We start from the raw sequence: 25,597 nt of genomic DNA on the forward strand, positions 1-25,597 counted from the left end.
AGACATTGAAAAACAAAGTCTGGAGTAAATGGGAACATTAATTTAAAAACTTTTACTTATCATTTAACACTTTTTGTAACATAATTAAAAAATTAGTCTTAAAAAATCTCATTACCGCAACAGTCAGAAAACATCAACACTGACATATTTTTAAAATGACATGACAAACCTGAAAGAACATAATTTGGAGATTCTGCACATGCATTTAAAATCAAAGTATTATGCTTCTATGAATTAAATTAACATTTAATAAGCATCTGTTGCGGTAATGATAATCAAAATGTCGTGTAAGCATTCTGACAAGACAATATTTCAAATTAACTGTAAAAAATGATCTTACCTGGTAGCCATCTTGAAGTAACTGGTCCATGTGCTTGGTCACTCAAAATCAAACTTTATTAAAATTCTGTATGTGTGCTTAAACTGTTCTCAAAAAGTGTTGCGGAGGATGAGAATATCAGGCATGGACACATCATTTTCCTCATTTTTCTTCATTATTATTATACATGAATATTCAGTAAATATTTTTTCTGTCATCTAAAGTAGTCTAGCATTTGATTAAATTACAACATAACGCATGTTCAAACACAGCCGGACACATTGCGGTAATGAGAATTTCAGCAGAAAATGAGATAAAATTGACAATTATAAATTCTTATGTTGAAATCACACATTGTGCGAGGTAGAACACAGTATTGTGTTAATTCTGATGATTTTTAATGTTACTATATTACACATTTTAAAGCTAAAATCATTAGTGCCGTGGTGTTTCAATGGTTTCGTGAGAATCACCCAAATGCAACTTCCTCTTCATCTTATATTTTAAGCAAACAAAAATTTAGCTTTAATCATGCTTGATTCTCCTAATTATGGTTGTTTTCGAAAGATTGAAAATCCAAGAATAACAGGATGTAAACAATACAGAATAATATAATCACAAACAGTCATTGCCTTTAACTTATAGTTTTTATTTTTTTGTACATGTGGGGGATTTCCCAAAAACTTTAAGGCAGTGCTTTCAGTTTGTTTTCTGAAACTCATTTTGCATTTACCAGGATGTTGACCCTATAAACAGTTATTTTGACATTTAGTTATGTAAATATTTAGATTCGGTTGTTTTATTATGCATTCAGTGTTGTGCTGTATAACAGGGTTTTACACTATATTCCCTTTGATTTCTTAAAAGTAAAACAATGCTGTATCACATACAAAGTTAATCTATTTTGGAAATGATCTTTTCACGGTCGCTTTAAGAAACTTAATGGACTTGAAGTTTCTCAACTTGTTTGTTGTATCTAGCAAATATTTACCAATGACTATCTGCTAAATGCAAACATACACTCTGTAATGTCATCGTAAGAATTCAGCTACTTATTAACAGTCTGTTTTATTTAGTATGTGCTTGCGAATCAAAAGTGGGCGAGGTGTGTTGTGACTGTTCAAAAGTGGATCAGTGAGAAAATGGTCAGTAGATGTTGTCACTGCTGTGTCATTGCTTAAAGAGACTCCGACACTAAAAATAATCACTAACCTGCAAACCTGTTTGAACTGTGGCTGTAAAAGGATGACGTGGTTCAGGAGAAGCAGATTATTGTGAAAGCTCAATGGAAGTATGCCAAGGGAAAGTTTAAACGGGTAACTAACAGCTGTTGTATAACCCCAGTTCCAGTAAACTCTCTCTCTGTTTGAACTCTGTGTGTGACGGTGTTGCAGAGGAGGAAGGTTCCCCTCCCTATGAACAATAGGCTGGTTGTACAGCAAAACTGAGGCGGCAATGCTGTACTGCTGGGGTAGAGATGGAAGACACATCTCCATCTTCAGCCCATGTACTCCTACTGCATGCTAATATACATTCAGCTTCTTGTATATGATGATTTTGCTGCACCCTTCCGCTCCACCATCTTACATCACAGATTCGTGTGAAAACATTCATACAATTTGTTTATGTAAAGAATCACTTAGTATGTGTCTATTGTTAAACAAACACTGTTTATTTAGCAAGTATGGTTTGCATATGGGTCAAAACACAATACTGGTCTAGCTGGGCCTGTTAGGAACATGGACCATTAATCAGTGTCACAGATAGAACATCTCTACTATCAACAAGTTAACTTTTTTTTATTTGTACTTTTACGTTTTTATTTTGGAAGAATTGTCACACAAGATTCACAACTTCTCTAGCTTCATTGTCAAACTGGAAAAGGCAAATGACGTCTAAAATTTGGTGCTTTTCCAAATAGACCAGAGCTTGTGTTAAGACTTTTAATGACGGACAGGATCGTAAAAAACTCCATCACAATCAATTATTATCTGTGGTTTCATATTTTAATGATAATAAGACGTTTTACTCTTTCCCCGCCATCGTTTTTTTTTAAAGTTGCCAGCGCCAGCATTTTTCATGATTTTCACAAAAGTTTAATGCCTTCCAGAAAATGTTCTTCTTTTAATACATAAACACACCATATATCAAATGAAAGGACAGACCCTCTGCTTTCAAACCCGAACAAAATGTTTCATCCTACCTTCATTATTTCTCTTGTAATCACCTTTCACATATAGTTTCTTCAAAAACACAAAATTTTGAGCAAAAAGCTGAGATAATTCCATTTTTGTGAAGGACTTTTGATAGAGATCCGATTCAGAGCGATCCTTAAAGCATACACAGAGTTCTTATGATGCATTCCCACCAGCTGCGGTAGAGGCGGCAAAAACGCGCTATTCGTGCGTAGTTGGACGCTTGAACATTTGAGTTCACTCGCTTCATTTGCGCTTGAAACCCGCACTTAAAATTCTAGTCATTCGAGACTTTCAAGCGGAAATTCATGTCATGGGAGGGGCTTCTGCGACTACGCTGAGACTCCGCCACTCCGCTCGCTTCCTGTAATCCCGTCACTACTACAGCAAGGTCCTGATTGGTTAACACGGCACGGAAATCCACCGAAGTTCAGATTTTTCAAATCGGGAGTTTCCCGTGACAACGCTCAATTCGCACGGAATGCGCCATCCGCGTTTACTGCGCTGCAGGATGTCTAATCGCATCTTTGCATTGACTTTACATGTAAATCACTCGCGCTTGCCGTGTCAACCGCGTCTGGTGTAAACCCTGCATTACTCTTTCATCTGAGCCGTTACTTCCGGGTTGCAAAAGTTTTGCCACCTGGTGGATATTAGCGGTATTGCAGAAGGCCGTAAATACTTTTTTTAATTTTGTTTTATTTTCATCCAATTTTAGTGTGTTACTTTTTTAAAAGGTTGGTTATTTCCAGCTCAGATACGTTAAATTAATGGAACTAAAAGGCCTAATGTTGATAAGTCGTTTTCGGCCAAATGCATCCAGAATTCTTTGTATCGTTTCGGACCATAATTTTTACTTTGGTGCATCACTACTAAAAAAAATTTCCATTTAATAAGACCTCTGAAGAGGACTTACTGTTATTTTAATTTTGGTGGTGCAATTGCGATCATAAATGGGTGATAAAAAGTCCTAATGTATTAAGAGCCTAGATTTATATTTGCGTTTACATTTTATTATATTTTAACTGAAAGGTGGGCATGTGATTTTGGACCAGTATTGTGTTTTGACTCATATACCAAGGAATGCCCAAGTAAGAAAGTTTTGTGGATAATCATGTTTTTTTGTGGATAATCATGTTTTGTGATGAGACAGGCCAGTAAAAAATTTTGACAGTGCATAAACAAACTCCTTAAATGGGGAAGTATAAAGACCTGTATACAGTTTTCTGGTTTCTGTTCAGTCATTTCTTGGGATAAATGTTAAGTCTGTAAATTTTGTACTGTGTTTTTTCAGTCTGAGGGGAGCAGGCATGTCTTGACACAAGTGTGAATTCCAGTTCACACAGCCATTTGGATAACCCCACTGGAGCGCTCGGTGTGTCAGACTGCCTCTAACCTCACTCGAACTCATTGAGGGGAAACACTGGAAAATGACTCGGAGTAAAAAAAGTTTACATTTTTCACAGAGCCAAGCTTGTCTGAGAGTTCCCTGACATTTCCTACTTATAAAAGAACATATTGAGGAAAAAACCCTTGGGGTGATTTGTGGATATGTCACCCGAAAATGAAACATCTGTCATTAGTCATGTGTCAGTTCAAACCTGTATGATTTACTTCCTTCTATAGAACATAAAGATTTTGAAGTATGTTAGGATTGATACTTTTAGCATTAACAATTTACCTAACCAAAATGTGTAACAGGTTTAAAACTACATAAGGTAGTGTAAGTAATGCCAGAATGAATCAACTATTTTTTTTTTAAATATATAGCTGTTTTGCAAAATGCAAAAGTTAGAACTTGCATGTTAATATGATCTCTGCGATGTCTTCTCTTTTCATTCAGATATCACTGTGCTTGCAGTATATGAGTTCCTTGATGCCTTATATATGTATATGTTTTTCCCACCTTGTTGCTGTGTTTGGCCTTAAGTACTTCCTGCCCCAGAGTTTTCCTTAATTTCCCTCCTAGGATTCCAAGACTGCCACCTCTGGATGAACGAGGCTACCCCACACAGCCCCTCACTGTCTACAATGTGAGTTTAATGCTTAATTTCCTTTTATGTCTGACAGTCACCTAATTTTGTAAAATTTTTGTTCTCTCACCAACAAAACAACAAAACTATTCCCATCGTCCAGTAGTCTCGGATCTACACCAAACCTTTAGTGTGAGGTACATTTTAAGTGCTAACTTGTTTAAGAGATCCGGCTTCAGTTGTTATTGCGATACAGTTAAGCCGAAAGTATACTAGGGAAGTCCGCGTACGCGCGCCGTCCGCATGACGTAATTTTCGTCATCAGGAGGGTCCGCGGTCGTCCGCGTGCAACAACGCATGCGCGTGAAAATATTTAGACGGGACACTCCACTACAAACAATTATACAAAGGAAATATAGACAGCATTTGCATCGTTTTTCTTATTTTACTTTTACTTCTTCCGAGAACAGAAAGCTGTGGAGCATGTTTGTAACCGTACTGTTTGATTCCTGTTCTTTGTTGTGTTGTTGTTTGTTCTAAACTGTGTTTGCAATGTTGGATCGGTTTCTTTTCTTCACCTATCCTAATGTTTTAATGTACTGTAAATGTCACCAAATCAGTGCTGCCCTGACGGCCTGGTAGAGTAATAATTTGAATAAGAAATAATTTGTATTGCGTATAGTGTCGAAAGCGGCCATCCGCGGGGAGTATACTTGAAAAGCTGCGTGGACGTGCGCGAGCCGAACGCGGACGCGGGAAAAAAGGTATACCGCGGCCTTTAGTAGGGGTGCACCGAAATTTCGGTCGCCGAAAATTTCGGCCGAAAATGGCATTATCGGTTTCGGGCCGAAATAAAAAATCCAGCCGAAAATGTAAACCGAAAATGAATGTCAACCGCGGCCCTTTCATCTGTGCGCTAGCGCTTGGGTTTCACTCAGCCTCACGGTGATCAGTCGTCTCCCACCCCTCCCCTTCGTGCTCAAGCAGGTTTCACTCAGGGTCCAGCTGTTTGCACGCGTCTGCAAAGATTAAGAATGTCTTGATGTGTAAACTGTAGAGAGAGTCGCGCTATGTGTCTCTTACTGTAATCCATTAACGTACATTTGGCGAATAAAGCAATGAAACACAACGTAACGTTTTTATGTGGAGCGACTGTTGCGCTGTTTGGGATTCACCATCAGTCTCTGTTTATGCATGCATTTAAGTGCCCTTAAAGCCGAAAGTATACTAGGGACGTCCGCGGATGCGCGCCATCATTTTCGTCATCAGGAGGGTCCGCGGCCGGCCGCGCGGACCGTCCGCGTGCAGCCCAAAATTTGAGACCGCACGGACAGTGCGCGTACAGTCCGCGTACAACATCACATGCGCGTGAAAATATTTAGACAGGACACTCCACTACAAACAATTATACAAAGGAAATAGACAGCATTTGCACACATACTATCGTTTTTCTTCTTTAATTTTATTTCATCCATAAACAGAAAGCTGTGGAGCATGTTTGTTACCATATTGTTTGATTCCTGTTCTTTGTTGTCTTCTTGTTTGTTCTAAACTGTGTTTGCAATGGTGGATCGGTTTCTTTTCTTCACCTATCCTAATGTTTTAATGTACTGTAAATGTCTCCAAATCAGTGCTGCACTAGAGTAATAATTTGAATAGAGACGCGTTTAAAAAAAAACAAGCAAACATAAATTCTCTCTGTTATTGACAGGGCACATATAAACAAAATTCTCTCCACAGTATTCTTTTTCTAATAAAAACATTTGTTTATGTATGTATAGATTACAGTCAGATTAACCTACTGAAGTCTGTGTCATTAATGTTGATCAAACAACCCATGACAAAGAGACATATAGCTCTAAAAAATAATATATTTATAATTTATTGTGTTATGATTCATTTAATTTGATTTCTGTACCTAATGCTAATTTCAGACCTTATTAATGTACAACTTTGTTCTCTTTTATAAATGTTTGCAATTTCTTTATTGTTTATTAGATTTTTTCCCACCTGCTTTTTGCTGATCCGAAAAAATAATCTGATCTGTGCCTCAAAAACTGTAATGTGATCCAAACTGTGAGTTTTTTTTTATCCGTCACACACCCCTAGTAAAGTTAGCACACAGTGATAGCCATACATGCAATTGTACTAATAATTGGCATAATAATTTATTTCGGTGTTTCGGTTTCGGTTTTTCGGCCTTGGTTTCCTTTTTTCGGTTTCGGCCAAGAATTTTCATTTCGGTGCATCACTAGCCTTTAGGTGTTTCAAGTGCCAAAAAAAGAGTACATTTAAATCATCTCGTTCAGATGTTCTCCTTTAAAGATGAATGACAAGCAGCCCAGTGAGAGTCGCAGTGACGTGAGGTTGTGAAAAAGGAGGTTAATGATGTTTGGACAGCAGTGAGAGAACTACAAGGGTGGGGATGCTTTTCTGTTGTGCTACTTTTCCTCCTGTTCCCGCTTCCTGAGTTGAATCACACAATCCCTCCTTATTTGGGAGCATTTGTGATCTCAAACACAGCACCCCACCCTGAAAAAGCCCAGGTTGTTGGATGAACCGCCTAATCCCTGCAGATAAATGGGTCAGTGTCCACCTGCTGATGGGCCTTGGAAAATTGGGATTTTGGTTGCATATAAGCAGTTCAGCTGTCAGCTAAATGTCATTGAATACATGTACAACCAAGCTAGAGATGTTTGTTTTAGTGCAGGCTACCTCCAGATGAGCAGGTCTGTCTTACCTAGGGCCGTATGAAATCCGTTTTATTTTTTTCCAAATTCCGTTTTGTTTTATTCTCAAATTCCGTGTTTCTGTTTTATTAATCTCAAAATCCTAGTTTTCCGTTAGCTTTTTTCCTGGATTCTGGTTTTAATGGTTAAATTAAATTTAAGTAATCAAAAAGCATATCTTATCAGCTGAAAACATTAATCGAATAGAATTTAACAACTATTTATTGAAATTTTAATAAAAATTACATACACTATAATAATGCTACTGACAACCAACCAAATGTTTATTTTTTTTCTTTTAATCATAAGACTATACTCATCTTGTTTTACTTTTCAGGCATCTGTATTAAAGGTGCAGTGTGTAATTTTTAGAAGGATCTCTTGACATAAATGCAAAATAATATACAAAACTATATTATCAGTGGTATATAAAGACCTTTCATAATGAACCGTTATGTGTTTATTACCTTAGAACGAGACCTTTTTATCTACATACACTGAGGGTCCCCTTACATGGGAGTCGCCATTTTGTGCTAAAATGTACACACTGCACCTTTAAATGTAAATATATATTTGTTATGAAATTGGCTGTCAACAATCTGATTTAGCTTCAGCAATAAATAATTGAACAGCAAGTTATTTAATTGGTGTGTAATAAACAATGAGCAACAGGCTACTGTCACTTTAAGACCCAAGCCAGACTGCAGTGTTTTAATATACTGATAAACATCCAGCTGTTTACGTTCACTTAAACAAGCAAAAAAACGTAGTTCAGTGATCACGCGTGTGTTGACTGCCGGTGGTGATGCTACTGTGTGCACGCTTCGTGAGCCCTCGTGTCTGAGGTACGTATACGAGGGTATACATGCTGGTAAATAGATGTGAAGAGCGTTGCATTGTGTGGACGTGTGCGAGCGGGAAGAAAGTAAACTGTGCCTTTAGCATGATGTGTTGACGAAAACCTGCTTACACTCTGATGAAGCCATGCTTGTCATTGTTTGCAATGCATGACGAGAAACAGACGTACCGTTTTTTTCGTCCAACATTACCTAAAAGGAAAATGTTTGAATGCATTTCTGTCATTTTTGGGAGTATGAAACAAAAACTAGCATTTTGATATGAGTTATAATGGGTTAAAAATGACTGAATGCCAATTTTGCAGCATTCCGTGACATTCAGCATTGTACAGTAAATTCCATTTTTATGCTTGGATTCTGTGATTCCGCATCGTGGAAATCTTTGGGGCCCTACTTACGGATAGCCATAATTTAGCCTTCGCTAACCTTCATGCCTTTGCAAGAAAAAAAGACAAAACTGCAGGTTTCTTATTTTTGTGTGATGAGTTATGGAGTTGCACAGGCTGCAGTATATCCTGGTGCAACCACCAAGTTAATCTCATTATCAGCTCGTGGCCCGAGTTCACAATTTATAATTACCGCAGCAAATTTCAAAATCCATAGAGAACCGACTAGGATGATCCAGTCTCATATGGCTGTATAAGTGACAAAAAACGAATCATACCTAGTACTGCTGTAATTGGTTTTCACTTGAGCGTTTCACTCTGGGGCTGGTTGCTCTCTGCATATAAGCATGCTGTAATGGTGCTTTTTTATTGCATAGTACCCCACAGTTAGGTTTGTGTCAGGTCGGGTCAGCTCACCTCACTTTGGCTTGGATAGCATTTCCATCGAGTTTAGTAACACTTTGAAGTGGGAGGGATTATAGGCGTGTCGTTATATTTGCGCTGCATACTGCTGTGACATCATACAAGTGAGATTGTTGTACATTCCCATACATTCATTTATTTCTCAGTCCGCCATAAAATAAAAATTGACCACTACAAATAGATGTTTGCACTTCGCGTTTATCACTACCTGTCTCACATGACAATTTCTGTACAAACACCGGTGGCATCAGTCGAATGTGCTGCCACAAACTGCAAGTCTGAATTTTTTTTATGCTGTTCCTGATTCACAACCCGTGGATGTTTTTTATCACTAAAAAGGAGTTTGGGAACTTACAGCAAAGCCCAGACGACAACAGGTTTACTCGTGACAGAGCAAGCTAGCCCGAAGGTAAATTTTTTTACATTATAGCGATGATGCTGGTAGTGACGATTCTCTCAGACCAATCAGTGATCTACTGTGTTTTCGCGTCAAGTTTTGGTATCAGCTCGGATCGCTTGGAACCCCGACTGAGGGGGTACTAAAAAAAGTATCGGGTACTACGTACTGCACCTGGTTGAAAAGCCCCCAAAAGTAAGCTGACCCGACCTAAACCAAACTGTGGGGTACTATGCAATGAAAATGCGCCATCTGTGAGCTGGTAGGCTTTCTGTGATAGAAAGACTACATATAACATTATACATTTGGCTGCCTTTTATTGCTTCGACAGACTCTCTGAGATTGACACAGCCTCTCTGTTTTCTCAGTTACAGAGACCCCCTGGTCCCTCATACACACAACATGAAATCAACAAGGGACACCCTAACCTAGCGGCCACACCGCCAGGTCACTCCTCTTCCCCTGGACTTTCTCAGGTATCAGTTTCGACAGTATCCACTGCGCATCTGTATGGTCCCCATAAAGGCTGGGATGCAGGAGGAGGGGTAAGTGCACCCGCACACTCTTTGCAGTCTGTCTATGTATGTTTGTGTGTGTATGTAAGTGCCTGCTATTGATTTTGCTGCCGATTTACACCAAAAGCATAGTGATGATTTTATACATTATTTATTTGGTCATACAGTTTTTTTAAAGAATGCGACTCCTATGTCTTGCATCTGTACTGGTTAAAGGTATATTTGTAAAGGTTGCCATTTATTTTGTTGGATAACATAGCATTGGCTGTTTGTTCATAAAATGGTTTCTTTTGAATCTTTTAAAGCCATTTTAGAGCATATATGTGAACCTACCTACCTGTGCAAATATAACCTTGATAGCTTTAAAGGTGCAGTGTGTAAATTTTAGCGGCATCTAGTGGTGAGGTTCCACCGCTCACCCCTCGCTTTTGAAACACATAGAGAAGCTACGGTAGCCACCACCAGTCAAACATGTCATCATCGGAGACAACTTGGTAAAAAAAGTTTGTCCGTTAAGGGCTTGTCTAGAAACATGGCGGCCCAAAATGGCGACTTCCATGTAAGGGACCCTCTGTGTATGTAGATAAAAACATCTCATTCTAAGGTAATAAATAAATAACAGTTCATTGTGAAAGATCTTTATACACCCCTAATAATATAGTTTGTATATTATTTTGCATATTCTGTCAAGAGATCCTTCTAAAAAATTACACACTGCACCTTTAATATTGCCAGAGATTGAAGTCTATGTGAAATCGATTAGATAACTTATCAAATAAAGAAATAACTTTGATGCCCCTAATAAGATGGGATTTTAAAACAGATTTCACAGACAGAATCACATTTACATCATATAAATACTGGTACATAAACTTGCATGCAAATGCCTATACATGTACATATATGCTGCTTAAATGCAGATAAAGGGGCTTTAGAAGAAAAACACATTTTTGAAAATATACGATGTCTTTTTATTAAAATCATTTTGATTTTTCATAACACTGATTTCTTAAACAGCACATTCAATACGTTTCCTTGAGTTAGGAGGATATCATCACTTTTTTAAACCAGAGATATGAGACCTGAGCTGATAGGCTTGTAAGTTTGCATAATATTTGGGAACCTGCTGTGCTGGCTGTCAAAGTGAAAGCAGCACGAGCTCCAGGTGTCTTAGTTAGTTTATCGTCACAGACAGGTTTACACAAAGTCTTCCCAGTTTATTAGACTCCTCTCTCTGCTGACAGCGGTCTGCTGTGATGCTCACTGTCTGTTGTTTATATAGCTCATATTGGAGACCATGCGTATCTCTGTATGCTTGATGTTTTATATCATAATGAACCTGTGGGGAAGTTAAACCTATGTGTCATAGTGTAGGTATGCTTATTACCGGTGTCTATGGGTGTGTACAGTCTGCCGAACACATGCCCTGCCACGCAGACGCAAATACACAAACGCTGTCAGGGTGACTCAGCTGTTCCCATGCTTGTTATCTGTCTGAGACCAGTGCTCATATTCCCAATTCATGCCTGCACCGCACTGCCAGCGAGAACGCTATTAATAGTGTCTGCACTACACATGCTTTAGAGACTACAGCTTAATTACCAATCTACGAAAACCTGCATGACACTGCAGAGGGAGAATTAGGACTGGTGTGGTTTAGAGATTTGGGTTGTTCACTAGGTCAACCAGTGTTTGCTAATTCACCCATGGGGGCGGTGATAGGTTCTGCAGTGTACATGTAAAATATAAACAGTCACTGACTCCTCGTGTGGAAGCTAATCTGTACATACGCCATCATCATTACATGCCTTTATGATACAATTAATGATCAATTATTGAAAATTAGTAAGATATAAATTTAATATTAGGTTTTTTTAAAGTCACAATGAAACAGAAGTAGTGGTTGTCTTATTTTCCCCTTCATCACGTATATCTGAGTGAAACGGTAGCTATTCACAGTGATCTTTTCCTAGGCCCCGCCCTCTTGACGTTCCTTGTGAACAAAAAATAAATGCTCACAGAAAATACCACAATATTCCAAAAAGTTTTTATTTTCAGTTTCATTGTGACTTTAAAATAATGTATTATTACTTGTTGCCATAGAATATTGCATTGTGCATGCCAACAAGGTTTAAAACATGCCAACATGTTAATATGTAATTAATCAGACTGATAAATAAAAATATAAAAGATGCTGATGAATTGCCAAAAAAAAATTTTAACTCTTAGGCTGTGTTTACACGAAAAGTTTTTCCTTTGCGTTTCTGAAAACTTCACATACACACAATGACGCTGTCAAAATTATGGATTTAGACACGAAATGTGAACCGCCCCAAATACAGCATATAACTTGTGCCAGGCCAGTAGATGGCGATGTTATCTAGTAAAGAAACTCTACACGTCTGCGCATATATGCATTCTTCTACAGAGTGATAAATACAAACAATCAAGATGGTGCCATTTTTTTTTAGACTGATGATGAGGGAGGTGTATAACAACAAGTGACCCTGGACTATAAAACAGCTATTTTTTTCAAACTTTGTTTTGAGAAACATTGTTAAACTCAGTTCCTTGAGCAGCGCAAACCACCGTTGTTTACCTTTTTTAAATTCAATTTTATTTATATAGCGCTTTTCACAATTGTTTAATTGTTTCAAAGCAGGTTTACATTAATAGATGCAGAAAAAAACACAGAAAAATCATAAAACATAAGCAGCAGAATACAGCAGTTAGGATTAATCATACTAGCGAGCAGACTCCCGGGGGTTGAAAAAAATCCTAAGAGAAAAGCCCTGTGGGAAAAGTCCTAGGAGGGGAAAAAACCCTTGGAAGAAAGCCAGACATAGCTGATTCTATAGAGGTATAAATACATATATATGTATGTATATATGTGTTTATACACGGAAAAGTAGATTAGATGGGGGCAGCTGGTGGTTGTTGGTCTGACATCGGCTGGGCATCACGTTGAAGGAAGGCCAGTAAATCAGTGGCGTGATGACCTCCATGGCATTCGGAACTGGGTCTGTTAGTCCCATATTGTCCTCGGGAATGAGACAGGGAAAGAGAAACAAAATCCTGTTAGCGTAAGGGCTGTTCACATGCAAGTGTCACACAGTTTTGTGGTTTATAATATCTTCGGTTCCAGATAGGCTAGCTATTGCGGCACAAGTATATTACCCAGACGAGTTATGTGAATGCTTTCTTCTGGACACCCTAACTATTGCGAGATAAGTATATTTACTAGATTGTTGTTTTGGTGTACTCGCGCATACCTATAGACTAAATTAACATCACGCATGACATCACCATTATCACAGATTCACATTTACGTAGTTTACTCGAAACGACAAGTTGACGTTTCACTAAAACTTGAATTTTAAAAACGTCTATTTAAAAATGTGCATTTTCAGGACCCCAAAATGCGGTTTCGGTGTAAACTTTCCCGTTTATGATTGATAATGTTGTTTTGTAAATGACCCCTAAACTCTACTTACCTTTCACACCTTTGAACAACCTCAATTCTCTTCTGCAGTAGGAGACAGGTTTATAAGAGAATAGATGTGTCTTGGCAGAAAAATATATAGTGAAATTGACCTTTGAATTGAACGGAATAAGGAAAGGCATGAGAACTGTGAAACATATACAACAAGTTCACCTTTTGTGGTAAAATCCATTATCAGTTGACCTTTACTAAAGATGCACAATAGGCTATATTATATGAACATTTGCTTAATAATATGTTAAAAAAGTTAACATAATAGATGTTTGAGTAAATATTGAAATTATTAATTACACATTTGCAATATTATGTCCACAGCCCTGCCCTTTGGATACTTCACCATTGACCAATTTGCTTGACCACTATTTGTCATATCGGCAATTATGTCAGTTATTGTCAATAACTGTAGTGTAGTCTGTTAATGTCTTGGGTTAGCTCACTTGTTCTGTACTGTAGTTCTGTAAAGCAGAACCCATCTGCACCCAGACTCCCTCTGCGCCCGCTCACGTCCGCTAAAGACTACGCCTCTGTTTCTCTCTCCCTCTCTCTGCCTTGAAGGCAGCGCTGAGGAGATGGCAGATTTGTCAGTGTCAGCAGACCGCAGTGTTTTCAGCGGCAGGGTGTAGACGCGCTCACTCTGTCACCCGCACTCAGGCGGCACGCACAGAGATTTTCACATGGAGGAAAAACCTCACACACTTTCCTAACTGCTGTTTCTTCCTCTCTCTTTGCCGGTGGTTTATCCTCCTCTACCTCTCGGGGACCCCGTGACTCCGCAGTCTCCGTACACACCCGGGCAGAATGCCGGCACGACCCCTCTGGTCTACTCTCCGCCAACCCAGCCAATGAACGCACAGCCTCAAAGCCGCCCGGTGAGTGCCCGTCATTACATTGTTGCTTTTAAAGCTGGGTGGGAAGACTGTGTACAGTTTGGGATGGTAAAACTGTTATAATTGAAGGGGTGTTTTGATATTAGAAAGCAGAAAACTACAGCTTCAAATGTCACAGATGGGTGCTTCTAGACATCTGTGTTGATTATAATGGCAGTGTTGATTTAAGTTTCGACACGTCATGCTGCATGCATCTGTAGATGCGGTGAAACCAGAACATCTTTTCAGTGGGCAACATGACAGTTTTGTCGCATTAACATGAAATTGTACCGTGCTGTTACAGGTTTGCAAATATATACTAAAACACTTTAACAGCAGCTTCAAATGTGGCTTATATTTTTAATTTTTAAACGGATAGTTTCACAAAATTGTAAAGTCATGGTTTACTCATTCTCATGTCACCTGTCAGTTTATTTATTATTTAAAATATCTGCCCCCCCATAAATTGAAAGCTAATATGGATCAGACTGTGATGACTGAGTAAATTTTTATTTTGAAAGTGTATAAACAGTGTGAATTTTATTTTTGGTGCCAAGACGTACCATTCATTCGTTATAAATAACCATACATTTGCGCCCATCCAGGTTCAAGAAAACGGTAGTACTACATAAATATGTAAGACATTTCAGCCCTAAATTTTCATCAAAATGAACCATATTGTGATATATTCCCATAAATCATCCCAAGATTTTGCTCATAACCCCACCCATACATTTTACACACAATTCTCACTCACCTTTTCACCTTTATGAATCTATTACCTGTCTGTGGACGGTGTTACTGTATCACCAGTAGAGTTGAAAGTAGAAATGCTCTTTTTACCGCTTAGCAATATGCTGTTGTTTATGATGTGGTTTGTGGTGATTTGGTATTGCTGTCTTTGATACAGAACATGCTTGTGTCATTACTTCCTCTCGGGAAGTCCTTCTCATTTAGCTTGCAATGTTGCCATGCACAGCTTGTGTTTTTATATGTTTGTGGGTGATCATTCTCTTACCTCTCGCTTCTCTTTCTTTTTTCAATGTTTCTCTCTATGCCAGTTCGCCCCTGGGCCTCGTCCTACCCATCACCAGGTAATGTATGCAAATGTATGGCCTCCTCTGTTCTCACACCACCACATCATTTGCTCGAGTGTTTCTCTGACTAATATAGCTCACCGATCCTGAGGCCTGTTTCACACATCCTGCGTTGCGGCGCAAATGCCCGCCTCGGCGCGTGGGTAATAAGTTAGAGCGTTCACGCTGCACGTGCATTCGGCACGCCTTTTTATTCAGTAAGTCTGACGGGATGCAGGCCAATAAAGCGGTTTATAGATAATCTTTGAGGTTTCCGTTCCATGTAGATTAATTACTAGTTAATGTAAAAATAGTCCTACTCTTTATGTAAATTAAGTTTTACTATGAATAAGTCTGTAATCAATTTAATAGCCCAAATCCATTATTTTAATATAATTTATGGCCATTATTAGATCCTCAGTGTGGTAATTCAGAAATCACTGTGTCATCTGTATAGAGCTGCACCTTTATTACGCAGCAAAAACAGGTTCAGTATAAAAGCACTTTATTCTGCTTTTGTAGTTACTGCCAATGCTTACGTACTGCTTATATACGCCGTGTGAAACAGGCCTTATTGTCTGAGATGGTTTACTGACCCACAACATTACAGGGTGTGTACTATTGAGCTCAATATTGCGTATGATGCATCATTATTTTCTTTTTTGGGTGTTCTGAAATAATTGTCATTTGCTTGTCCATTCTAAGCTTGTTTAGATGATCTACATCAGTTACGACATTCACACAAACTTATGTTTCATCAGATGACTAAGTACAAACTGTTTTGTAATGCCTGTAGACTTTTTGCTTTGAAAATTTCTTGGAAAATAGTGACTCACAAACCCAGTTTTAATTTCGGTTTCATTGAATACAGACACTGCTTATATACTCTGTAAGCTTTGTTCATAAACATGCTTGAATGAAAGTTGATCCTGCTGTGATGATCCTTTCATTCACGTCTGCACTTAAATGTCATAATCCAGGCCAAAGGTTCTCCACGGTTCTGTTTTTGAAATAAGTGAAACTCCAACACTCAACAAAAAGGATTTTTACTTGCCCAAACATACTTTTAAACAAAATACAGTTTACACGAGACCCAAACCATCTTTAAAACTTGAGCCCTACCTTCAGTTTTCAGATGAGCAGTTGTAACCTAAATTATTTATCTCTTAAAATATTAGGTTAAGCTAGTTTTTTAATAAATGTAATGAATTGAAATATTTGAGGAGCTCAGATGCATAAGCTGCTTAAGGCCACCTCAGTCAAAAATGAGATAATGATATTAACCGAATGTCAGTCACATTTGTTAAAGGAATAGTCTACCGTTTTGCCATATTAAACTATGTTATTACCTCAACTTAGACAAATTAATACATATCTATCTTTATTCAATGCGTGCACTGTACAGAGCGTCGTGAATGTGTTAGCATTTAGCCTAGCTCCATTCATTCCTATGGTACCAAACACGGAAGCCACCAAAACACTTCCGTGTTTTCCCTGTTTAAAGACTGTTACATGAGGAGTTATACCAGTAAGTATGGTGCCACAAAATAAAAGTTTTTTTTGGTACCATATGAATAAATGGGGCTAGGCTAAATGCTAACACATTCACAACGCGCTGTACAGTGCACGCATTGAAAAAAGATAGGGATGTATTAATTCGTCTAGGTTGAGGTAATAACATAGTTTAATATGGCAAAGGACGTTTGTGAAAATAAGGCATTTCAATTAACTCTTTCCCTGCTAGGGTTGTGCCGATAAACAAAAATAAAGGATTGTGCATCGACGATTGTCAGACATATCGCCAATAGCAGGCTTTCATGACAGTAGTTAGTTTCACGTTAACATGCACATTTTCCTTGCATGAAGAGGGTTTGTGGGCTTCACATTGTGAGAGAGAGCTTGTAACGCGCGCTGATTACTTCTCGCACACACCTGGACTTGGACTTTTGCTCTGACTTATATGCGCAGGACGTGGACTCCTTCTAGCACCTGAACTTGTAATGCACATGATTCGGACTCTTTCTTGCACATGACCTTGTAATGCGCGCCGCTCTGACATTTCCTTGCACTGGATATGTTGTTAGCGCGCAGAGGTTTAAAACCAGCGAGTGTGTTGTTAGAGCACCTTGGTTGTAATGATGCGCTCGGATTAATGGCATCAGTTTTAAGAAGGTTGCGGCCTTCACATTGTTGCCCTTGCTGCTTTTATTGTCCACCAATCAAGTGATAAATGAGTAAAACATTTGTAAAATGAGTAAAAACTACTGCCCCTCCCCCCAATACTATTGTGTATTGTTGAACTCACAGGCTGACGATAGGACGATCTCAAAATGGGCCGTATAGTCCAACATTGTTCCCGCCAGTGTTTTTAAAAAAGTTGCCAGCCAGTGCCAACATTTTTACTGATTTTCACAAACGTTTGGGTGATTCTCACGAAAACTTGGTTTTAAAAATGTCAATCATGAAAATGTAAAAATTGCTTAAATTTACTTTTTTCCCACCAGACATTGAAAAACAAAGTCTTGAGTAAATGGGAACATTAATTTTAAAACTTTTACTTATCATTTAACACTTTTTGTAACATAATTAAAAAAATTAGTCCTAAAAAATCTAATTACCGCAACAGTCAGAAAACATCAACACTGACATATTTTCAAAATGACATGACAAACCTGAAAGAACATAATTTGGAGATTCTGCACATGCATTTAAAATCAAAGTATTATGCTTCTATTAATTAAATTAACATTTAATAAGCATCTGTTGTGGAAATGATAATCAAAATGTCGTGTAAGCATTCTGACAAGACAATATTTCAAATTAACTGTAAAAAAATGATCTTACCTGGTAGCCATCTTGAAGTAACTGGTCCATGTGCTTGGTCACTCAAAATCAAACTTTATTAAAATTCTGTATGTGTGCTTAAACTGTTCTCAAAAAGTGTTGCGGAGGATGAGAACATAGGCATGGACACATCATTTTCCTAATTTTTCTTCATTATTATTATACATGAATATTCAGTAAATATTTTTTCTATCATCTAAAGTAGTCTAGCAAAACATCCATTTATTTTTTTTCTTAATATTTTTGTGTTAATTGGATTAAATTACAACATAACGCATGTTTAAACACAGCCGGACACATTGCGGTAATGAGAATTTCAGCAGAAAATGAGATAAAATTTCCAATTATAAATTCTTATGTTGAAATCACACATTGTGCAAGGTAGAACGCAGTATTGTGTTAATTCTGATGCTTTTTAATGTTACTATATTACACATTTTAAAGCTAAAATCATTAGTGCCGTGGTGTTTCAATGGTTTCGTGAGTATCACCCGTTTAATGCCTTTAAGAAAATGTATAAAACATACAATAAATCAAATGAAAGAACAGACCCCTCTGCTTTCAAACTAAAAAGTTCCATGCTTCCTTTATTTATACTCTTTTTATCACCTCTTATATAAGTTTCTTAAAAAATACAAAATTTTGAGCAAAAAGTTGAGATAATTGTGCTTTTGTATAGGATTTTTTGATAGAGATCAAATTCAGAGCGGTGATCAAAACATACAGAGTTTGATATTTCCGGGTTTTATAAGTTGGGTAAGAGCGCCACCTGGTAGATAATAGCAGAAATACGGATTGCCAGAAAAACTCGTCATTGGCAGGGAAGCATTTTCTCTTAAAAGAGATAATGACTAATAAAATTTCCATTGCCAACTGAAATTACTGAACCTAAACATAAGAGCCTGATAAAAAAAGTATGCTCATTTACAAAAAAACATGTAAATACACTTAAGAGAGTTTTGCAACTGAACTCCACATTACTAGTATCTTTCTGCTTTTTATTTGTAAGATTGCTTTAGTAACTATATAGACAAGTTATTTAATTTAACATTTCATTTACATGACAATATATCACAAATCCTTGAAGATATGCAAACCCTGGATTGGAAATTTCTGTTCTCTCAAAAATCAAACATAATGTAGGGCTGTGAGCATTTTTTATCTCGGTCTAGCATTTCTGATTAAATAACCCTTTGTAGTCCCTCGCCTCGAAAATAGTTGGCACTCTTTTGCACCATGTTTTCATCTGGCTGCATATTTCCTTTAATTGACCCTTATTCATCCCACCTACAGTGAGCTTTGAACTCTTGTCTCTTTAAATATCTTTGATCTTCAGGAACCTGTGTCTGTTTAAGACTTCTTATATAACCTTTAATGTCATCTGTTCATATTCAATGTCTGCAAGTGTTAGTGGATTTCAGCACACTTTTCTTGGGTTACCACGTAAGGAATGATGTCACTATGTTACATTAAAAAGAGCAGAGTTTCTCTTTTTATGCTCTGTACTGCAGATTTCTGTTCAAGCATGCGTGTGTGTGTATTAGTCTCTATATCCTTTCATGCCAATTAGTGTGTTATCGCATTAGCTTCTCTTTCTTTCCTGCTTCAATATTCAAGGGAGGATTCAGACCCATTCAGGTAATTTGCAGTCCTGAGGAAAATGCATGGCATGAGATTCACTATTTCTCTCTCAATATTATCTTAGTGCTTTTCCACCCAGTTAAATGCACTACAACTGCCACCCCAAAAAAGCAGAAACCTCCATTATAGTTTAACATCTCCCCCTCTTCTTGATTTATTATTGTTGGTTTGATGGTTGGTTTAAATATTTCAGTTTTTTCATTGTGTTAGTTTTTTGGATTTGCATGTTGACCAGTTTATTTTGTATGTAGCCTATTTATTACTTCCTGTTGGTTAAGATTTTCAACTAGTTTGGGTGTTCCAGGAAACATTACTGTTTAAATCCAGGCAATGACACTTCTTAGTTATGAGACTTTATGGGGCGGTTTCCCGGACAAGGCTTAGCCGAGTCTCTAGATGAATCTATTGAATGTTATGTAACATATCAGCAACTCATTTGGTCTTTCTGATGAAATATGAAAACAATGTTAAGTGTAAATCGTGATGCTGTACTTTCAGTTTTACGACCTGTTGGCCATAGCTTCTTTATTTTGTTTACTTAATTCGTTTCACGTCCTGAATTTATACTTTGAATACATATTGCAGACCTTCCGTCTGCTTTTGTCTGAAATGAACACGTCATTTTTTTCTAGAAATTATTGTTTCACAAGTCTGAGTGCTTTTGCTGATGTTGGATATAGCAAAAGGGGGCGGGGTTTTGCGAAGCTGCAATTTACAAGATTTTTTTTAAGAATTTCTGTTCATGTTTCATACATGAGTCCTACTGTGCTAAATAAAATTGACAGCCCAGACGATTTTGGGGCACGCTAACACCGCACAACTTTTATATCCTTGTACATAACATCCTTTGGAAGAAAGCTTTAAAAGGAAAATGTTCCTGTCCAAGCCAATAAACAGGTTTTATTATCTGCTGTCAGCAGGTGAACTCACAAGTAGTAAAAAGGTTTGGTTTGATATTTATATAGTCTTACCAAACGAAACGGAGGTCTTTCTTAAACTGACCTAGAACATTGTGTGTCTCAATGTAAATTGAAAGTGTAACGCTCTAGATTTCGGCTGCAGGTACACACATACTCCATATAGTTTACTACCCCTATACTGAGATTTATTGTTAATGTCCTTCATTTTATTTATGTAAGCTTATCGTACAGTAGACCTGAATACTGTGCCAGCATCTAATGCTAGCTTTGTCTTTCTGTCTGCTGCCTACATAGGCTTTATTAACAGCCTCAGCCTTTGTGCGTGACCCTGTTGGCTCCCATTGTTATTACAGTTAGCATATGTAGATAGTACAGTTTCTGTTTCTGTTCCGAGATCAGCGTGCTGATGCGTATGTTGGCTCTGTCCTTATTCGCCACACCCAAAGTGTCAGATTTCTGTGTGCTTGTGGTTTAATTCCAGCACCTTCTCGATAAGCATCAAAAGGTTGTCTTGTCTAGACTGTTTACAGAGTCGCGTTTTTATAAATCTGTAAATTTACTTATAGTCGTTTGCATAGTTTAGGGTTGACTGATCCAAAGATTGTTTTGATGCTTTTCTTGCTAGTAGCTTTTCGTCGAAGAAATCGCTTATGCTTAAATGGAAATTTATTGCATCAATAAATTTTCTCTCTTATGTCCCTCTAAACCTAGCTGTATGATTTTTTTCCATGAGCTCAAAAGGAGAAGTTTCGTAAGATGTTGGGACTTCTGTTTTCAATACGTGAACATGATCAGAGGCTTTCGAGTATCAATGAACAACAATTTCGGCCTTTTCTTCACAACTTTTAAAGTATTTTAAATTTATCATGAACTTTAAAAAAAATCATTCTCTACAAACACATTTTTTGTTAAACTGAAGACATGGGACATGTTGCCTAAAAGTAAAATGTTTTGTGTCCATTTGAAAAGTTTTTGTTTGTATATGGAGACATTGTGTTATTTTTAAATTTTTGTTTTGCACTGGCAATACAGCAACACTGAGAAACCTTGATATTTTTGCTTAAGGTTATCATACCGCCACAATCATTTACCAGCCCATGCTTAGCTGGTTCACAGTCTTCTCATTTCCTGATAGCAATCACTATTGCTGTGTCCGAAAGCTCTAATGGGCTGTTTACACTTGGTATTAAGATGTGTTTTCGTCGATCGGATCACAAGTGGATGAGAGAGACACATCACGTTTACACCTGGTATTTAAATCCGTCTCTTTTGTCCACTTTTGACCGCTTCTGTCCTGATTACTTTGAGGCGGTGGTCTGTCGAGACTGTGGGTGAGTCTCTCTGTTGTCATTTTAAAGGAGCATTTCACCCATAGAAACATTAATCTTTATTGAAATTGCGTCATATTTGTAGTTGAAATGTAACATACATTTCGAATTCGGTGCCTGTTTGACCGAGAAAAGGGGTGTTTGTAGGCTCACCCCCTCAACAAAGATATAGGACTTCCTGCTTTCAATGATGCAAAATGATGATTTTTACAACCTCGAAAGAGAACTTTAACAATGTATCTTAAAAGGTAACATGATGTAACCTTCTTCTCACTTGAAATGTGTTTCCACATTTACTCCTTGAATTTGAGGGTATTGGACCTGGAAAGTCCTTGAAAGGTCCTTGAATTTGAAGTTAACTAAGGTGTGGGAACCCTGATATAAACACTGAACATTTTATGATGAAGCATTCAGAAGTGGAGTGAAACTTATTTGCCTACCATGTGTACATGGTCATAATATGAACAGGTTATACAGTGATTCAATGGTAAACCAACAGGTGTCTGTTTATTTGGATGATAAATAGTGATGTTGTCAGGCAGTATTAATACATAGTCACAAGTGTGAGACGCTAGGGATAGCAGGAATGTATTGCAGCATGTCTTTTGGGGGGATTTATTAATAGCAAGTTTCCTTCATAGCGTTATAAATAAAGTTGACTGTTAATAAAGTGTCCCCAATTGAAATGGAAAATCAATTATAACCCAACACCTTTAGTTCATACTGTGTTTCATACATGTGATATATATTTTAAAAGTCTTTATTGTTAGATGCTCACACACAGGTTCTTAGCAGTTAAATCAGGTCTGTGAAGATGGTGGCTGTGCAGTCTTTCTACAGTATTGTACATAATCATAAATCATTTAAATACTACTTTATTATTTTAACTACAAGTGACTCAGAATTGCATGTTTGTTTTTGTTTCTTGCATGCCTCTGCATAAATACTTGTTTGTAGTTGCCTTTCTTAGTAAAAAAGTGTGAAGTTCAGATGTCATCCTAGACTGAAATATTACACTTAAGACTTCCCCAGCGTTTCCGAAGGTGAGCGCCGTAACAATCTCTCTTCCTCACAGTTTTTCCAGAGGGCGCAGATGCAAACGGCACGGCCCACCATTCCAAGCAACAACCCTCCCATCCGGCCAACGTCTCAATCCCCCGCGGCAGCGGTCTACACCCCGAATCAGCACATCATGATGACCATGACACCCATGTCCTTCCATTCCCCACAGACACCGCAGTACTACATCCCGCAGGTCAGACAGCACGTCATATACTACAGAATCGCATTACACCTCGCTATATCTGGACCATGTGTTTATTTTTTAACATGCCAGATGATATTTGTTGTTGTTGTTTTTTTATGCGAATGTGGTGACGTGTTGTCATCAGGCAGTAACTTGTTTATTTGGGGTAAAATGTTGCCGTTGTGCCTCAACAGTACCGTCCCAGTGCACCTCCATATGTGGGGACGCCTCCACAGTACTCGGTCCAGCCCCCCGGACCCAGTACCTTCTATGCTGGACCCAGTCCAGGGGACTTCCCTTCACCTTATGGTGAGTGCCACATTCAGGTTCAAGACACCTGTTGAGTTTCTAATGTACAAATAACTTATTTTAAAAATTAATCAAATTTACAATACAAAAAAAAACATGATTTTAAAAAAGATGATCCATCATATAAATTTCGGTTAGGTTGATTTAGGTAAAGGACCATGGAGTCATTTAAGGGTTTTACCTAAAATGTTTTTATTTTATTATTTTTGTGCAAAATATTGTTGATATAGATATGAACAAGTCTATTAACATGGCTCTTCACTTGTCTGGTGTGTTAGCAGCGGGACCTTCCTACTATCCTGGGCAGACCATGTACACACCATCTCCACCCATTATAGTGCCTACACCACAGCAACCTCCACCTGCTAAGAGGGAAAAGAAAACGGTAAGTGTCCAATGACCTGCCTCATCATAATGCTTTCAGGAAATATGTATTAAATTGTAAAGAATGATGCTAAACAGGAAGTGATCATTGAATGCACTTATTTATGTGTGCTTGTTGTCCTCTAAGATCCGCATCCGAGACCCTAACCAGGGTGGGAAGGATGTCACAGATGAGATATTGTCAGGGGTGGGTGGAAGTCGAAACACAACTCCACCCGTGGGTCGGCCCTCCTCCACACCTACACCTCCACAGGTAGGACCACAGGTCTCCGAGAACAGAACGAACATAATCAACCGTACACATTTTATTGCCATACAAATTTAGCTTGATATCGACCTCTTTCTAAGTCATGCACCTGTTCTGTTTCCCGGCACCTCTGGTGTCTGTCCTGATTTCCAGGAGACAACAGTCGTAACAAAAGTTATAGCTGTTACAGTTTGATGTTATGTCAGTCAGTCATTATCGTAAAATAAAATCAAGACTCTAATTTAAAGCTGGCCATTGTTCAGCTTATTACATGCCAGTTATTTTTGTATTCCTTCATAATCAAGTTTATCTGTGTGTCAAGGACTTTACTGATTCATTAATTTAGGGTGACCATACGTGCCATTCTTCCCGGACTCGTCCTGGCCAGGATTTCGGTGCATCTTCCGGAAGTCGTATTTGTTAAACGGATAAGCCATTTGGTTAAAAACATAAGACATACAATCGTATTTTCATTCTTACCTTAAAATGTAATGGTTGCTTTTCTGTAATAATAATAATAATAATAATAATAATTCTGTATGACGTATGTGGTCGACAAATACGACTTCCGGAAGACGAACCCGAAATCCCGGCCAGGACGCGTCCGGGAAGAATGGCACACATGGTCACCCCAATCAATTGTCTTAACTATTTGGTCTTTTTTATTAACATAAGTGTATAAATGCTCATTTTTAGCATGAAGATAGAGGAATTGTAAACATGTTTTAGTTTTGTGTGTTTGTCACCTGTGTATTTCTGTTTCGTGTATTTCTGTTTCATGATTGTTTGTCATCCCGGTCCCCATGTTCCCTTTACAGTGATTACTCATTTACAAACTCTTGATACATTGTCCCTTATCCCTAATGTGCCAGTCTAATCTAAAACACAAGCAAACTGTGCATTACAAATTTATTTGAACAATAAATAGTACAAAATAAATGTATGTTTGGATAAATGCAGCAGCTTTAAGCCCAAGATTAATTTCCCAATGGAACAATACAGGATACCTTACCTTATATAGCTTAGTAGGAAAGGAAATATTTTATCTTGACCCCCTTGCAACAAACAGATGTTCAGAAATAGATTTTAAAGGAAGTTTTGCAAGTGTCATTGGCATTTTTCGCTATATGCATATTTGTCCCTGAAATTAAAGGGGTAGTTCACCCCAAAATGAAAATTCTGTCATTTACTCACCCTCATGTTGTTCGAAACCTGTATGACTTTCTTTATTCTGTTGAACACAAAAGAAGATATTTTGATAAATGATGGTAAGCACACAGCTGACTGTAACCATTGACTTCCATAGTAAAAAAAATCAAATACTATAGAAGTCAATGGGTCCCATCTATGAGCAAATATCTTCTTTTTTTGTTAAACAGAATAAGAAATCTCATAACAGAATAAGAAATCTTAAAACATTTTTGTCAAAAATGTTTTTCT

The 25,597-nt window shown here is 37.8% G+C and overlaps 1 protein-coding gene across 8 annotated transcripts in view; it reads left to right on the forward strand.

Moving 5' to 3' along the window:
- Nucleotides 1-25,597, forward strand: part of eif4g3b (eukaryotic translation initiation factor 4 gamma, 3b) — a 52,585-nt gene that overhangs the window by 1,631 nt on the left and 25,357 nt on the right. For 2 of the 8 annotated variants that reach the window (XM_073875201.1, XM_073875200.1), the window contains exons 2-10: nt 4,460-4,547; nt 9,648-9,824; nt 14,073-14,165; nt 15,224-15,256; nt 19,700-19,720; nt 23,047-23,226; nt 23,412-23,526; nt 23,805-23,911; nt 24,038-24,163. In XM_073875201.1, coding sequence (XP_073731302.1) covers nt 4,460-4,547; nt 9,648-9,824; nt 14,073-14,165; nt 15,224-15,256; nt 19,700-19,720; nt 23,047-23,226; nt 23,412-23,526; nt 23,805-23,911; nt 24,038-24,163 — 940 coding nt within the window. The remainder of the gene's footprint in view (nt 1-4,459; nt 4,548-9,647; nt 9,825-14,072; nt 14,166-15,223; nt 15,257-19,699; nt 19,721-23,046; nt 23,227-23,411; nt 23,527-23,804; nt 23,912-24,037; nt 24,164-25,597) is intronic. The other 6 variants (XM_073875202.1, XM_073875204.1, XM_073875205.1 and 3 more) reach the window with 6 other exon arrangements.

The sequence above is a fragment of the Misgurnus anguillicaudatus genome, chromosome 13 (genome assembly GCF_027580225.2).
Source record: "Misgurnus anguillicaudatus chromosome 13, ASM2758022v2, whole genome shotgun sequence".
In the NCBI taxonomy this organism is placed as follows: Eukaryota; Metazoa; Chordata; class Actinopteri; order Cypriniformes; family Cobitidae; genus Misgurnus; species Misgurnus anguillicaudatus.